The sequence below is a fragment of the Phocoena sinus genome, chromosome 4, assembly GCF_008692025.1.
Source record: "Phocoena sinus isolate mPhoSin1 chromosome 4, mPhoSin1.pri, whole genome shotgun sequence".
Taxonomy (NCBI): domain Eukaryota; kingdom Metazoa; phylum Chordata; class Mammalia; order Artiodactyla; family Phocoenidae; genus Phocoena; species Phocoena sinus.
Window position 1 is genome coordinate 137,003,601 of NC_045766.1, and position 16,946 is coordinate 137,020,546.

General features: G+C 41.6%; 1 protein-coding gene across 7 annotated transcripts in view; it reads left to right on the forward strand.

The window, feature by feature from the left end:
- DOP1B (DOP1 leucine zipper like protein B) overlaps positions 1-14,656 on the forward strand; it is a 110,755-nt gene extending 96,099 nt beyond the window's left edge. For 6 of the 7 annotated variants that reach the window (XM_032630347.1, XM_032630348.1, XM_032630349.1 and 3 more), the window contains 5 exons: positions 10,314-10,450; positions 11,513-11,568; positions 11,793-11,954; positions 13,479-13,608; positions 14,110-14,656. In XM_032630347.1, the coding sequence (XP_032486238.1) occupies positions 10,314-10,450; positions 11,513-11,568; positions 11,793-11,954; positions 13,479-13,608; positions 14,110-14,361 (737 nt within the window). In that variant the 3' untranslated portion in view covers positions 14,362-14,656. Of the gene's footprint in view, positions 1-10,313; positions 10,451-11,512; positions 11,569-11,792; positions 11,955-13,478; positions 13,609-14,109 lie in introns of those variants that run through there. The other variant, XR_004349670.1, reaches the window with a different exon arrangement.
- Positions 14,657-16,946: the final 2,290 nt, after the last annotated feature.

Consider the following 16,946-nt stretch of genomic DNA (forward strand, 5'->3'; position numbering starts at 1 on the left):
AGAAGAACTTTGGAAATATATCAGTAAATCTGAAACTTTATTTTAAAAATCAGTTATTATGGGACTTGCCTGCTGGTGCAGTGGTTAAGAATCCACCTGCCAATGCAGGGGCCACAGGTTCGAGCCCTGGTCTGGGAAGATCCCACATGCCGCGGAGCAACCAAGCCCGTGCACCACAACTATTGAGCCTGCGTTCTGGAGCCTGTGAGCCACAACTACTGAGCCCACGTGCCACAGCTACTGAAGCCTGTGTGCCTAGAGGCCGTACTCCACAACAAGAGCAGCCACCGCAATGAGAAGGCCGCACACCGCAATGAAGAGTAGCCCCCGCTCGCCACAACTAGAGAAAGCCCGTGCACAGCAACGAAGACCCAACACAGCTGAAAATAACATAGAAATAAATACATTTTTTTAAAAGGCAAGACAAAAATCAATTATTATAATGCTATTATTTTTTAAATTTAAAAAAATTTTTTATTTATTTATTTTTGGCTGTGTTAGGTCTTTGTTGCTATGCACGTGCTTTTCTCTAGTTGCGGCAAGTGGGGGCTACTCTTCGTTGTGGTGCACGGGCTTCTCATTGCGGTGGCTTCTCTTGTTGCAGAGCGCAGGCTCTAGACATGGGGGCTTCAATAGTTGTGGCTCGCGGGGTCTAGAGTGCAGGCTCAGTAGTTGTGGCGCACAGGCCTAGTTGCTCCGCGGCATGTGGGATCCTCCCAGACCAGGGCTTGGACCTGTGTCCCCTGCATTGGCAGGCAGATTCTTAACCACTGCACCACCAGGGAAGTCCTATAAGGCTATTAGTTTTTATTAAGTTGTTTTTTAAAGTCTGGCTGTGCTTCTTCAGCACTGTCTCCTGCTGGATCCCTCCTGCAGTGTGGATACTAAGTGAGGCCAGTGACAGAGCAAGATTTTGGAGAAGTACCTGATTTTTCCTTAGCAGTCTTTTCTCTTCTTCATACTCGCGGTATTTGTCTGCCTCAAAAATGAATGATTGTGGATGTTATACGGTTTTAAAGGTTTTTCCCCCTCCTCATAAAATGTTGAGTTGGCGAAGTGAGCATTCTGTTTGAATTCATCCTCCTCCAAGATACAAAAGAACTCTCAAACAGGAATGTGTTTTCCTTAAGACACGTAGCCTAAATGGAATATAATAAAATAAACAAGCTTTTAAGAATTGTATTAAATATCATGAAGGCTAGTATAACAAACAATTTTACAAATATTAGAATTATGGTGTAAATCCTTTTGGGGGGCTCAGACTTATTAAAGTATAATTTACATACAGTTCTGGCTATACAGTTCTATGAATTTTGATAAACACATGTAGTCACGTAACCACTACTGCAGTCAAGATTCAGAACATTTCCATCACCCCAGAAAGTTCACTCGTGCCCCTCAGAAGGCATCTCCTCCCCTTACCCCCGACCCTATCAACCACTGAATCTTCTTTCTGTTCATATAGTTTCATCTTTTCTGGAATGTCCTATAAATGTGAATGTGATTAGATAGTATATAGCCTTTGAGACTGGCTTCTTTTGTATTTGAGAGTCATTCATTCTGTTGTATTTATCAATAGCTTATTTCTTTTTATTGCTATTTATCTGTAGTATTCCATTCTGTGGTTTGTTTACCAGTTCACCAGTTGAACATTCAGGTTGTTTCCACATAGAATTATGATATAAATCTCTTGCTCTACCCTCTTAAAAAATGCTCTTATAAATATCTGTCGGCTCACAAAGCATGTGTTTTTCCTAAATATTTTTATTAATTCTCAGCCCGCGTCCCTACTTGATTAACCACTTGAAAGGTCTTAATTATTTTAGGTCAAAACATTAACAGCTTTCGCGGGTATTAATTATGACAGTATTTTATATTTGCAACAATGAAAATACCATTATACTTCTACTGACATAATTTCAGCCTGTAAAGTAGGTAAGGAGATGTTCATGACCTAACGTCTTGAATACTTAAAATGTATAAAAGTGAATCTTCAGATATTGACAAATCCTTACTTGAAATACTAGCAGGAGGCTGCTTAGATCAGAGAGTGGCCAGGAATGCCGTTAAAGGTGGTGGCAGCCCTCCAGAGACTTTGCTCAGTGCAGAGTCAAAGCTGAACTTCGTTGCATACTTACAGGATTTAAAGGGGAGAAAGAACAACGGGAACCACATTTCCTCTAGTTCACAGGCGGCACCTGTGATGGTGCTTTATGCACCTGGCCATCAGACAGTGGTCCAGAAGCGCAGTATGAAGTTCACTTTCTCAGCAGGAGAGCATGGTAGGCAGTGCATTGTACAATCCTTGCCATGCCTTCTCACTTTTTTTTTTTTTTTTTTTTGCGGTACGCAGGCCTCTCACTGTTGTGGCCTCTCCCGTTGAGGAGCACAGGCTCCGGACGCGCAGGCTCAGTGGCCATGGCTCATGGGCCCAGCCGCTCCGCGGCACGTGGGATCTTCCCGGACTGGGGCACGAACCCGCATCCCCTGCATCGGCAGGCGGACTCTCAACCACTGTGCCACCAGGGAAGCCCCATGCCTTCTCACTTTGGGAGAAACACCTGCGCCTTCTCTCCCCCATGTCCCATCACACACTCTCCTAAAACCTGGGGTGAGGCCCAGAGAGCTAAAGAGACAGTATTAGATGTGTAGAACAAGAAGAGAACAGACAATGGCCTTTTTCAATCAGTGGTATGGAGAATCTGACTATGGCAGGGTGTAAACACCCAATTCTGAGAAATCATGGCTCAGAGAGGGAGAGAGAAGTAGAGGCAACATAATATTATATACATACAACAGATATGAAAGTCAGCATAATGCTGACTTTAAATAGGAGATAGTTTGGGGGCCCTTGGGGAAAGAGGAATTTCTCCAAATAAATACCCTCCACTTTGGATAGCTCAAGTGCTGTTTTTTTTTTAAAAAAAAAATACTACATGGGGCTTCCCTGGTGGTGCAGTGGTTGAGAGTCCACCTGCCAATGCAGGGGACACGGGTTCGTGCCCCGGTCCAGGAAGATCCCACATGCCACAGAGCTGCTGGGCCCATGAGCCATGGCCGCTGAGCCTGCGCGTCCGGAGCCTGCGCTCCGCAACGGGAGAGGCCACAACAGTGAGAGGCCCGTGTACCGCCAAAAAAAAAAAAAAAAAATACTACATGTTTGAAAAAGTAGAGTGGACTTCCCTGGCAGTCCAGTGGTTAGAGCTTTGCACTTACACTGCAGGTGGCACGGGTTCTATCCTTGGCTGGGGAGCTAAGATCCCTCATTCCACACAACGCAGCCAAAAAATAAAAAATAAAATAAAATAAAAAATAAAATAAAAATACCTGTTTGAGTCCTTGTTTTACAAAAATAAAAGGAAAAAGTAAACATGTTTACCCCCTTCCGTTTTTTACTAACTGACAGTTTGCAAAGCCCTTGCCTCTGTATTGTCATCGTCCCCAGCTTCCCTAAGGTCCTGGGGTGATGGGATTCAGAACGTTCTCTGACAGTCTCGGGACATTGACTGGCCCCATGGAGCAATGACGCCCCAGTCAAGGGAGCAGAGGCATCCAGAAGCTCCTGAGTTGCACACCCCGGTGAATAGTTGAGACCAAATCAAAAGAGGCAGGAATGGGGAAGGTCTGGCAGCTCTCCTCTGGGGTCCTCACCCCCAACTGATCACCATCAGGTAGCACTGGAAGAGGTCGATCGATGCACTCGGTGCAGAACTGAGCAGCTACTCACATCTTGGCTCGTAGTGGCATAAATTTTGCATTGATCTCAAAAGAAGTAAATCGGCTCAAAGCAATTATTTTTTAAACAGGAGGGACGATAAAATGCTGCTTGTCTAGGATGAAAGGAGGACAGGCTACAAAGGACCCTGATGAGGGGATCAGAAAGGTCTAGAGGGAACACTCTGTTCCCTCTAAGCTGCTGAGCGTGGCTCATTCCAGGTCTGTTGAAGTCCTTCCCATCTTTTAAGTTTTCTTCATTGTCCTTTATTAGCTCCATTTTTACATCAGGATACCGGTGCTCAGAGAGATTAACACCTGCGTAAAGTTGCACTGCCACTAACTGGCACACCCTGGACTGAAATCTGAGCCCTCTGGCTCCCAACAGTAGGCTGTGTTCTTTAGCAGGTACCCTTTGAGGCAAGTGAGTTTCACGGATGGGAAATGGGCTCAGCAAGATTATGTGGCCAGCCTAAACGAGGTTCTGCAACCTTGACAGTGGTGCAGAGATTCTGGCTCAGGGCTTTCTCTGGCTTTGCCCACCAGGACTCCTTAAGCTTGTAAGGTTTATCACTCAGCTAAGAAAGGAATATTAGAGATTCTAAACTAGATCATCTTGGCTGAAGAATAATGTCACGAATTTAGCTTTTATTTGGAGCATCAATATGAAATATGCCCCGTGTGTACAAACCACTTTTTTTTTTAATACTTTTTATCTCGAAGTAGATTAAGACTCACAAGAAGTTACACAAATAGTACCTGGTGTTCCCGTGTACTGTTCGTCCAGCTTCCCCCATGATAACATCTCATATAAGCATAGTCCCTCATCAAAACCAGGAAATCGATGTGGGAATATTACCATAACTCAACTTGAGATTTTTTCAGATTTCACCAGTTTCTACAATGCATTCTTTGTGTGTGTGTCTGTGTGTCTAGTTCCCACATACAAATTCTTGTAGCCAACACCACAGCCAGGATTTAGAACTCTTCCTTCGCTACAAAGCGACACCCTCACGTCACTCACTGCTTTGTATAGTCACACCCTCCACCCAGCGTTAACCCCTGGAAACCGCTGATCTGTTCTCCATCACTTTAATGTTATATAAATGGAATCATACATCATACATATTACGTAAATGTCACCTTTTGAGATTAGCTTTTTTCATTTAGTACAGTGTTTTTGAGATCCATCCAAAGGCAAGTGGGGTATGTTCATGGGTGTATAAAGAGTTTGATCTTTTTTAATGAGTACTCATAGTCCATTTTATGGATGTACCTCAGTTCATTTATCCATTTACCTGATGGACATCTGGGTTGTTCTAGTTTTTGGTTATTAGAAATAAAGCCTAGGGGCTTCCCTGGTAGCGCAGTGGTTAAGAATCCGCCCGCCAATGCAGGGGACACAGGTTCGAGCCCTGGTCCAGGAAGATCCCCCATGCCGTGGAGCAACTAAGGCCGTGTGCCACAACTACTGAGCCTGCGCTCTAGAGCCCGTGAGCCACAACTACTGAGCCCGCGCGCCTAGAGCCTGTGTTCCACAACGAGAGAAGCCACCACAACGAGAAGCCTGCGCACCGCAATAAAGAGTATCCCCCGCTCGCCGCAACTAGAGAAAAGCCCACGCACAGCAACAAAGACCCAGTGCAGCCAAAAATAAGATAAATGAAATAAATTAATTTAAAAAAAAGAAGAAATAAAGCCTCTGGCGATCCAGTGGTTAGGACTCTGTGCTTTCACTGCAGAGGGCCCAGGTTCAGTCCCTGGTCAGGGAACTAAGATCCTGCAAGCTGCGATAAATGCACAAGGGTTTATTTACTGGGTTCTATGGTAAACGTGTGTTTAACTTTATAAGAAACGGCCGAACTGTTTTCCAGAGTGGACGTACCATTTTGCATTCCCATTTAAACAGTAATTCAAATGTCATTATCCTTTTTTTTTTTACGTTTTTATTTTTTAATATTTATTTATTTGCTTGCACTGGGTCTTAGTTGCGGCAGGTGGTCTCCTTTTAGTTGCGGCTCGCCGACTCCTTAGTTGCGGCACATGGGCTTCTTAGTTGTGGCTTGTGAGCTCTTAGTTGCAGCATGTATGTGGTATCTAGTTCCCTGCCCAGGGATCAAACCCGGGCCCCCTGCATTGGGAACATGGAGTCTTAACCACTGAGCCTCCAGGGAAGTCCCTCGTTATCCTTTTTTTTTTTTTTTTTTTTTTCGGTATGCGGGCCTCTCACGGTTGTGGCCTCTCCCGTTGCAGAGCACAGGCTCCGAACGCGCAGGCTCAGCAACCACGGCTCACAGGCCCAGCCGCTCCACGGCATGTGGGATCTTCCCGGACCGGGGCACGAACCTGTGTCCCCTGCATCGGCAGGCGGACTCCCAACCACTGCGCCACCAGGGAAGCCCCCCTCGTTATCCTTTTGATGTCTTTAGAGATACTCCTTTCATTCCTGATGTTGGTAATTTGCTTTCTCTCTCGGTCAGTCTTTCTAGAGGTTTATCACTTTTCTTGTTCTTTTCGAATAACCACATTTTAATTTGATTGATTTTTCTACATTATTTTTGTTTGTTTTGTTTCCAGTTTCATTTATTTCTGCTTTTTATTATGCCCTTCTTTGTCCTTGCTTTGGTTTTATTTTGTTCTTTTTCTGGTCTCATGAGGTAGAGGCTTGGATTATAGATTTGAGTGTTTTCTTTTATAATGTGAGCATTTAGTGCTATAAATTTCCCTCTCAGCAATATTTTAACTCCATCCCACAAAATCGGGTATTTTGTAATTTTCATTCATTTCTTTATATTTTTTATTTCCTTTGATACTTCTTCACCCCATATCTAATTTAGAAGTTTGTTAATTTCCAAGTGTTTCTGGTTATCTTTCTGTTATTAATTTCCAGTTTGATTCCATTATGCTCAGAGAACATTCTTTGTAGGATTTAAATTTGTTGAAGTTCGGTTATATCATGGGTCGTAAAGTAGTCTTGGTGAATGTTCCATGAGCACGTAATGAGATGTATTCTGCTGGTGTTGAGTGGAGTGTTCTACAAGTGTTTATTAGATCCTGTTGCCTGAAGGTATTGCTCAGTGCTTCTATATCCTTACTGACTGTTTTCCTAGGAGTTCTATCAGTCATGGGATAGGGATGTTGAAGTTCAGCTACAGTTGTCAGTACTTACTCTTCTTTGAGTTCCGGCAGTTCTTTCTTCAAGTATTTTACACCTCTGTTGTTTGGTGCACAGACATTTAGGAATGTTATATCTTCTTGTTGAACTGACCTTACCACTGTGTAATGTCCCTCTTTGACCCTGGTACTTTCCTTTGCTCTGAAGTCTATTCTGTCCTATATTAATAGCTCCACTCCAGCTTTCTTAAAATGTTTGCATATTGTATCTTCTTCCATCCTTTTGCCTTTAACCAACTTATATTGTTATATATTTTTAAGTAGTTTTATCTTTTTTAAAAATTTATTTATTTCATTTATTTTTGGTTGTGTTGGGTCTTTGTTGCTGCACGAGCTTTCTCTAGTTGCAGCAAGCGGGGGCTACTCTTTGTTGTGGTGTGCGGGCTTCTCATTGTGGTGGCTTCTCCTGTTGCAGAGCATGGGCTCTAGGTGTGCGGACTTCAGTAGTTGTGGCACGCGGGCTCAGTAGTTGTGGTTCGCGGGCTCTAGATTGCAGGCTCAGTAGTTGCGCCACATGGGCTTGGTTGCTCCGCAGCATGTGAGATCTTCCTGGACCAGGGCTCGAACCCGTGTCCCGACCTGCATTGGCAGGTGGATTCTTAACCACTGTGCCACCAGGGAAGCCATATTGTTATATTTGAAGTGAGTTTTGTGTAAGATAGCATACAACTGGGTCATTCCTTTTATCCATTCAACCAATCTCTTTTAATTGACATGTCATGTCAGGATATATTATGCCATTTTATTTATTTTGTTTGTTCCTTGTTTTTCATTCATTTTGTTTCCCTTTTCCTATTTTCCTGAGGTTACTTGAACATTTTTTTGGCATTCCATTTTGATTTATTTAAAGTGGTTTGGGGGTATATCTCTTTATATAGCTTTTTGCAGTGGTTGCTCTAGGGATTACAGTGAACATAGAATATACATACTTACTGTGGTCTACTAGTATCAATATTTTACCACCATTTGCTTTTCTCTTCTCCCATATTATATAGTTGTCTGAAATACTACATTTGCATACTAGAACCAAAGGAGATAGAGGTACACTTTTTGCTTTCACTGTCCAACATAAATACTCAAGAGGAAAGGATATTATTTATACTCATTTATTTACCCTTTCTATTGCTCTTTAGTCATTCCTGATGTTCCATATTTCCTACCATTATCATTTCCTTTCTGTCTGAAGAACATCATTTAGCCATTCTTTTAGTGCAAATCTGTTGGCACTGTTCTCCTTCATTGAGCCTTTTTTTTTCACCTTCATTCATCTTGGTTTGGTTTGGTTTTTTTTTTTTTCTTTCACCTTTATTCTGGAAGGATGTTTTCATTGGAAATAGAAAAATTCTGGGTTGAAGTTCTTTTCTTTCAGCACTTGAAAAATGGCAACTTCTTTCTGACTCTATGGTTTCTAATGAGAAATCTGCTATTATTCGAATTATTCTCCCTTTTAGGTAATGTATAATTTCCCTCTGATTGCTATCAAGATTTTTTTCTTTGTCTTTAGTTTTCAGAAGTTTGATTATGTGATTGAACATGATTTCTTTGGTTTTATCCCTTTTAGAGTTCACTCAGCTTGTTTTATTTGTAGATATATGTCTTTCACCACATTTGGAAAGTTTTCAGTCATTATTTTTAAAATATTTTTCCAACCTATACTCTTTTTTTTTCTGTTTTTCTGTGATTCCAGTGCACAAATGTTAGCTCTTTTGTTGTCCCACTGGTCTATGAGACTCTGTTCATTTTTTTTTTTTCTGATATTTTCTCTCTCCTTTGTTCAGCTCACATAATTTCTATTGATTGTGTCCTGAATTCCCCTCTTCCTCTGTCATCTCCATTCTGCTCTTGAGCTCAGCAGTAAGTTTTTCTATCTTGGTGATTCTATTTTTTAGTTCTAAAATTTCTATTTGACTTTTCTTTGTGTCTTGTATTATTTTGCTGACACTTTCTATTTCTTACAAGTGTCCATAATTGGTTATTAGAGTATTTTTAGATAGCAGCTTTAAAATCCTTTTCCAATAATTCCAACCTCTGTATTATCTCTGCATTGGTGTCTTTTGGGTATCTTTTCTCATTCAAGTTGAGACTTTTGGCATTCCAGGTTACGTTCTTTTCAATTGCCTAAGCTGCAATAAAATAAAAAATTTAAAAACCACATGGAACCCACTTCCAGGTCATTCCTTAAGTCCAAAGGTTCCTACCCAGTCCTGCCACGTTTCCTTCACCTGTTTTCTGATAGTTGGTTTATGTATTTTTGTTCAAGGTTTTTGTTTGTTTGTTTGTTTGCAGTTAGATAAATAGGATGTATTATACTTACTCCATCTTGTCCAGAACCAAAAGCACAAACCCCTCTTTAAAAATGCCAACCTGTTTGTCATGTGTCTGATCTATGCACGATCCTTCATTTGGTCAGAGTATTTTTAAAGGCAAGAAGTAAAAACCCACTTGAGGGCTTCCCTGGTGGCGCAGTGGTTGAGAGTCTGCCTGCCGATGCAGGGGACACGGGTTCGTGCCCCGGTCCGGGAGGATCCCACATGCCACGGAGCGGCTGGGCCCGTGAGCCGTGGCTGCTGAGCCTGCGTGTCCGGAGCCTGTGCTCCACAACGGGAGAGGCCACAGCAGTGAGACGCCCGTGTATCGCAAAAACAAAACAAAACAAAACTCATTTAAGCTACCTCAAGTAAAGAGAAGTTTATTACTAATTTACTACAGCGAATCTTAAGCGGCATGACCATAGTTCAGCTATTTCCTACGGCAATTTGTCATCTTCCTAAGAAACCTTAAATTATGGGAAAAAATCACATTCTGCAAACAGTTATTTCAGTGGAGAAGTGGGGAAGACTGTTAGGGACTAGAGAGTTTACCTTTTTTTCTTTTTCCTGCAGGAATTAAAGTTTTTGTCATGGTCATCAAATCTAAACTTTACTGAATAATTCTATTTTATTCACACACTTCACTTGCCACTCCTCACCCCCAAAATATAGTGTCATCTGCCAACCAATCTATATGATCTCGTAGTTCCCTCACTCACCAAAGACTCTTCAGTTTCTGTGTCTCATGTTTCATATTCTTAGAAGAATAATTACATGTTTTTGATCACACACTGGATTTCTGGCTTGAGCCAGAAGTTGTTGCCTTTCTACTCAGCTGCAGCAGGGGAATAAGAGGAACTTGATTCACTTCTTTTTTTTTTTTATTCTTTTTTTTTTTTTGATTCACTTCTTTAGCAAAAGCCACAAACTGCCGTGCCTCACAAAGAACAGTGCTGGGGCCAAACACGGGGCACAGAACCATTCTCCCAACACCCATCTCATGTATGAGGTTCTCATCAAATGTCAAAGCAATTGCAATTTTATTATTCCTCTTTGTCTAGTGAGAAACTCCAAACTGCATATTTGTGTGACATCTCTAAAATCTTCTTTCCTTAGAACGCCTGACAGACAATCTCAGAGTTGGACAGACATCCATAGCTGCTGCTCAGATGTTTCTTTTTTTCAGAGTTTTGCTGCTAAGAATATCTGCTCAACATTTGACTTCATTGTGGCCAATAATGGTCTCTGAATTGGTAAGTGCAAATATTTTACTCTTGAAAGCAAAATTGGAGCTTTTAGAAATGCTTTTTCAGGAATAATATTTCATATATATCTAATTTTATCTGCAGAATTTTCAATCAAGTTGGTAGTGCATAGTCAGCTCTTGCTTAAATAAAGATATTTTATCCTAGTTGCTCTCTCAACGTCAGTTATTCCAATTAATCTGTACAGTTTGATATTATTTGCTTTTTTTTTTGGCTGTGCCATGTGGCTTTCGGGATCTTAGTTCCCCGACCAGGACATGGCAGTGAAAGTGCTGAGTCCTAACCACTGGGCCACCAGGGAACTCCCTATTTGCTATTTTTTAATTTTTTTAAAATTTTTTTCCTATTTGCTATTTTTTAAACTGTTTCTTTTCCCCCAATTTTATTGAGATACGTGTCATATAGCAGTGTGTGAGTTTAAGGTGTACAACTTGATTTGACTGAAGTATATCATGAAATGATTATCACAGTAAGTTTAGTTAACGTCCATGAGCAGGGATTGAACCCATGGCCCCTGCATTGGAAGCACGGAGTCTTAACCAGTGGATCACCAGGGAAGTTCCTTGTTTTATTTTTTTAGATTCCACTTATAAGGGAGATCATACAGTATTTGCCTTTCTCTTCTTATTTCACTTAGTATAATGCCCCCAGGGTCCTTCCATGTTGCTGGAAATGGTAGGATTCCTCCTTTTCGTGGCTGAATAATATTCCATTGTGTATATATAAAACAATTTCTTTATCTGTTTATCTGTTGATGGACATTTAGGTTGTTTCCATGTCTTGGCTACTGCAAATAATGCTGCCCATTTTTTCATTGGATTATTTGCTTTTTTTGGTTACTGAGTTGTATGAGTTCTTTATATATTTTGGATATTACCCTATCAGATATTTGGTTTGCAGATATTTTTTTCCATTTCATAGTTTGTCTTTTCATTTTTTTGATTGTTTCTTTTGCTTTATTTGCTATTTCTTATGGACATATAACTTTTAAACATTAAGCTAGGTTTACTCTCTCTCAAATAGTAACTTGAATTCACATTTTTTTTAAAGATTCAGACATTCATACAGCTTGAAGAAGATCTGAAAGAGGACGATGAATCGTTGAGGTAAGTAGTACAGCAGTCTGCACACATATATGAAGGTTAATGGACATCACCTTAAGACGCAGGGCTATCTAACACTAAATACTGTTTTCCTGAAGTAGTTGTGAAGGGACCAGCTATTCTGACCATTTCTTAAAAGGAAAACCTTCTTAGGGACATTGCATAGGCAAAAGGACCACGGCAGAGGTGAATGAACTTATAACAAGAGTTTCTTTGCAAATTTACAGAAACAGCAACAAAATCAACAGAATAAAAGTTTCAGTCTCTGATGGAAATGAGCCCTCGATGGGGGAGATACCCCAGAGTGAACTTATCCTATACTTATCAGCTTGCAAATTCTTGGACACAGCACTTTCTTTTCCACCTGACAAGATGCCGCTATTTCAGATGTAAGTCAGAGAAGACCACGTGTCTTCTTTGAAGCAGATGACTTTCTGTCCTCTTGAGCACTTTCACTTGTTCTTTCCTGTACAATATATGAGACGCCACAGCATGGGTTGCTAGTGGCCGAGGAGCCTGCTCAGAATACCAAGTTTCACATTACTTGCAACATCTGTGTTTTGGGGGATTTGGCTCACAGTAGTGTTTATGTACGGGTTTCTCTTTCTCTCTCTCTCTCTCTGTGTGTGTGTGTGTGTGTGTGTGTGTGTGTGTGTGTGTGTGTTTAGGTGGGTTTTGCTATTGGGTTCTTATAAAACAGAGTCACCCACTGGTGATCCTCACTGGGTTTGTATAATGTTTTTGTCTCTTTGTTTTTAATTAAATAAATGGAACTTGCCGTCTCCGATTGGCTCTGCCCTTGTGGGCTCACGTTTCCTGTAGGCTTAACACAGCTGCTCATATTGTCTAATTTCATGCCTGGCCCCAGATGCCACTTCTCTCTGTCCTATTTCCCCTACAGAGTGAAATCATGTAGAAATGTTTGTGGTTAGAAACACTAAGTGAAAGAAGCCAATCTGAAATGGCTACATACTGTCTGATTCCAACTCTATGATGATCTGTAAAAGGCAAGACTGTGGAGACAGTAAACAGCTGAGTGTGTGCCAGGCGGGAGGGGAGAGCGAGGCAGAGCACAGAGGATTTTTAGGGCAGTGAAACTACTTCGTCTGTTACATGTCATTGCACGCTTGTCCGAGCCTATGGAAGTTACAGCACCAAGAGTGAACCCTAAGGTGAACTCTGGACTTTGGGTGATGATGTTGAGTCCGTGTCAGTTCATCGATTGTAACAAATGTACCCCTCTGGTGGGTGTGTTGGTAGTCAGGGAGGCTGTGCACGGCGGAGCAGGCCCCAGGGCAAGTGGGAAGCCTCTGTACTCTCTGCTCAATCTTGGGTGAACCTAAAACTGCTCTAAAAAAGAAAGTTGTTTTTTTTTTTAAGTGAGTTCCAATGTACATGCGTGTGCATAGCAGCATTAATCGTAATAGGCAAAAGGTAGAGAAATGTCCATCAGTTGACAAGTGGATAAATAACATGTGGTGTATCCATACAATTAAATATTCTACAATACAGAGAAATGAAGTACCGACACATGCCACAGCACGGATGAACCTTGACAATATTAAGTGAAAGAAGCCAGGCACAAACGACCATGTATTATGTGATTCCATTTATATGAAGTGTCCAGTATAAAAAAATCTGTACAGACAGAAAATAGATGAGTGGTTGCCTAGATCAAAGGGGTGTAGTGGATTGAGGGGTGAGGGCTAACGGGAACAGGGATTCTATTTGGGGTTATGAAAATATCCTAAAATTGATTATGGTGATGGATGTACAATTCTGTGAATATACCAAAAGCTATTGGTTTGTACCCGTTAAACCGGTGAATGTGATTTACATCTCAGTAAAACTGTTTATGACTCTTTAAGTGGGCTCCAAGCCAGCATGCCTGACCTCAGATTTTTCTCCTCCAGTTACAGGTGGGCATTTGTTCCAGAAGTAGACACAGCGGGCTCTGCCTTGCCGTCGGAGCTAGAGGAGAATCACCAAGAATGCAAACCCCACACTGTCAGGATTCTCGAACTTCTAAAATTAAAATATGGGGTAAATGTTTTCCTTTTTAACAGTTATATTTGTGGCAGAGGGGAGAAAGGCTAGGCAGTGAGTGAAGTACTTCATATGCTATTTGATTTTAATGACTTTGAACAATTTTCAGAATGCCTCCTAACTGAATATTCAAACTTGGAGATGGTTATAAATTTCATCTTTGTTTTAGCATTTGTATGTCACTTTCTCATCCCAGTTGCTAAGGGGTAAAGCCTCTGGGTGACACAGTCCTGTAGAAGTAGTCTTGCCCACAGAGTCCCTCTGTGACTCAGAGGAAGAGCCTGCCGGAGAGGTGACAGTGGCCCCAGCGGGGTGGGCTCAGGGTGAAATCCTGGTGGAAGATGGCAGCTGAAGACCTAGGATTTGAGTTGATGCTGCTACCATCAGCGCTGACTGCGAATTTCATAAAGGACCCGTCTCTTAGCTTTCACCGCCTGCATGTGCCTCGCGTGCATCTCTAACCCTTAGCAAAGCCACGTCCTTGTGGGTTTTTTGCAGGAAATCAGCAGTTCCGATGAGATCACCGTGAAGAGCGAGTTCCCTCTTCTGCGCCAGCATTCTCTTTCCAGCGTTAGGCAGTTGACGCCATTCTTCAAGACTCTGAATTGTGCTTTTAAAACCCAAAGTAAACTGCCTACCGACACCCGAGGGCCTCTGCTTGTGGAGTCGCCCGTCGCAGATAGCTCAAGGGTCTTGAAGCAACTGGAAGAATGTGTTGAATACGATTTTTTGGAACATCTGGAATGTTAACCTTGTAAGCCGGAACTTGTTTAATCCATTTACTGAGACTTCGAGAAAAAACAGGATATATTCAAAACAAAAAAGGAGCCAGGATAGTGCTTTTAAACAAGTGTGTCTCAGTTTTGAAAGTAAATTTCAGATCATTTTTCTGGTAGGCACCAAAATACACCTCCCTGAATGCCATGTAATATTTTTAGATCTGAATTTATGTTTCTTCCTCAATTTACGTAAAGAAGTAAAATTAATATATCGTCTAATGGTGGCACAACATTTGTAATATAAAGTAAAGGATGAAGAGATCGGAGAGTTGTTTACTTTGTTGCAGATATATGGGTCCGTGTCAGTACACCTCTAAAAATCTTGTTGACTATTATCTTAACCTTTCTCACATACGTCCCTTTAAACGTTTATTTTGGTACCACATTTTTAAATGAAAATATTTTATTTTCTGAAAATACTAATTGCCCGTTACCACTGCCTATTCAGCAGAGGTGTGAGCTTGCAGATGTCTCATTGTATTTCACTCATGCCCATTAAAATCACATGTTCACACTCTTCTGCTGGGTAAGAAATACGTAGTTTTCAAATGTCTGACAGCTGTAGCCTTAGTTATGGCACCCCGGTGTGCCTGGCCAGCACTTTCCATTGAACATAAAGCAATCAGCGTGGTCATGGAGCCTCTGATGCCTGAAACTGTTGTCAGGGAAACTCACTCTTTGGACGCTTCCTTATTACTCTGTCATTTCTGGGATCTCTTTACCTCTCTGCAGACATTGCTGCTGATGAAAATAATCCCTTCCTAGGCACAGACTCCTCCAGGCTGGCAGCGTGTCATCCCACTCTTTTCGAGCCTCTTTGTCTCATGCCAACTTCCTTATTTAGACTCCCTCTTGGTGCCCATCCTCTGAGGTGAGCACCCCCACTCTGCGCCAGTGCGCGGGGCTTGCCTGCCAGGCCTGCCTAGCTCATGTCCCCTTTTCAGCCACCAGGGCGTCGTTCCATGACCTCATTTTCCGGGCCAGACGATGCAAACGGTCCTACCTAATGTGTGCTCTCAGATCCATCCTTTCTATAGACAAGGGTGTTTGGGAACTTGACCAACATTATTGGTTAAGTTTCTCCTAACATTCTACTACGTATTAGTTTGTGAACACTGCAGAAGCAATTTGTGTCACTAGCCCCAAGATAGGATATGGGGAGCACAGAACCACTTGGTTCCCTAAATAAGGGCTAAAAGTAAGTATCAAAAAGCACCACCATATATGGGTATTCATACAAATACGTGTTAAAAATTACATGGAGGGACTTCCCTGGCGGTCCAGCGGTTAAGACTCCTTGCTTCCATTGCAGGGAGCGCGGGTTTGATCCCTGGTTGGGGAACTAAGATCCCGCATGCCGTGTGGCACAGCCAAAAAAAAATAATAAAAAAAATAAATAATTACATGGAAACTATGTTGTTTTTGTGTGTGTTGAGGGGGTATCTTTAAAATCGTTTGCAAGTTTGGTCACTAAAATGTTAAATATTGAAGTGTAGAATTGTGAATTCAATGTAACTTATATGATGATTTCCCTATAATTCAGGTTGTGAGGAGATAACCATATGCTGATTAATAGTTAACATCAAGGTGGGTACATATAATCACGTATCAAAATTGACAACAAAACTAATAGCTTATTTATATCATCAGTAGCTATTATGCCATGAAAGGTAGTTCTTGTATCTGTACCTAGATTTACAAATTTTGCTTTTTCTTTTTTTCCTCTCCAGTATCTAAAACAGCTTAATGGTCTCGGTCAATACCATATAAAATTTAATCCTTATTTATTAATAGAAATCTTAAAAGGGATTTAATAGTACATCTCTGTTTATCATAGAACACTAGGAAAGAAGTCTTATAAATGTGATGTATATGTAAGTCTTTTGTCAGTGTACACACCACAGCGGGTGAGGGCATAGGCTCTGAATTCAATCTGGGTTTGTTATTCAGCTTTACCCACATGCTAGGCTGGACGTATACTTTGTTCCTCAGTTTTCTCATCTATACAATAGAAATATCGACTGTAACTACCCCTCAGGGTTATAGCAACTAACCCTCTCTGTGCTCCCGCTGTGGTTTATATAGTTGTTTTTTTTCACTTGACTTTTTTTGGGGGGTCTTTTATGTCTTTTTTCTCTTTTAACTTTTTGTTTTATATTGGAGTACAGTTGATTGACCATGTTGTCTTAGTTTTAAAAGAGAAAATGGAGATTTTTTTTTTTAAGGGTGAGGAAAAGCAAAATCAACAGTTCTTTTTTGCCTTCCCACTTGCAAGACGACCGCTGTGACTCATTTCCTCTCAGAAGAAGTTAAGCCATGTGTCCAACCCAAGGACCAAAGTGCCACTTCTCTGGGGGCAAGAAGTGTGCTGGGTCCCGTGCTCTAACAAAGCAGACTTTGGCACGCACGGAGCTACAGGAGGGTGTGGTGGGGACGTAGCCCTTATGAGCAGGTATGAATGGTCGTCACCACTGGAGTGCTTCCCAGGGGCCAGGCATAGTGCTGAGCGCGTCACATGGGTGATTTCCTAACCCCCTTGAGAGGTAGGGACTGTTC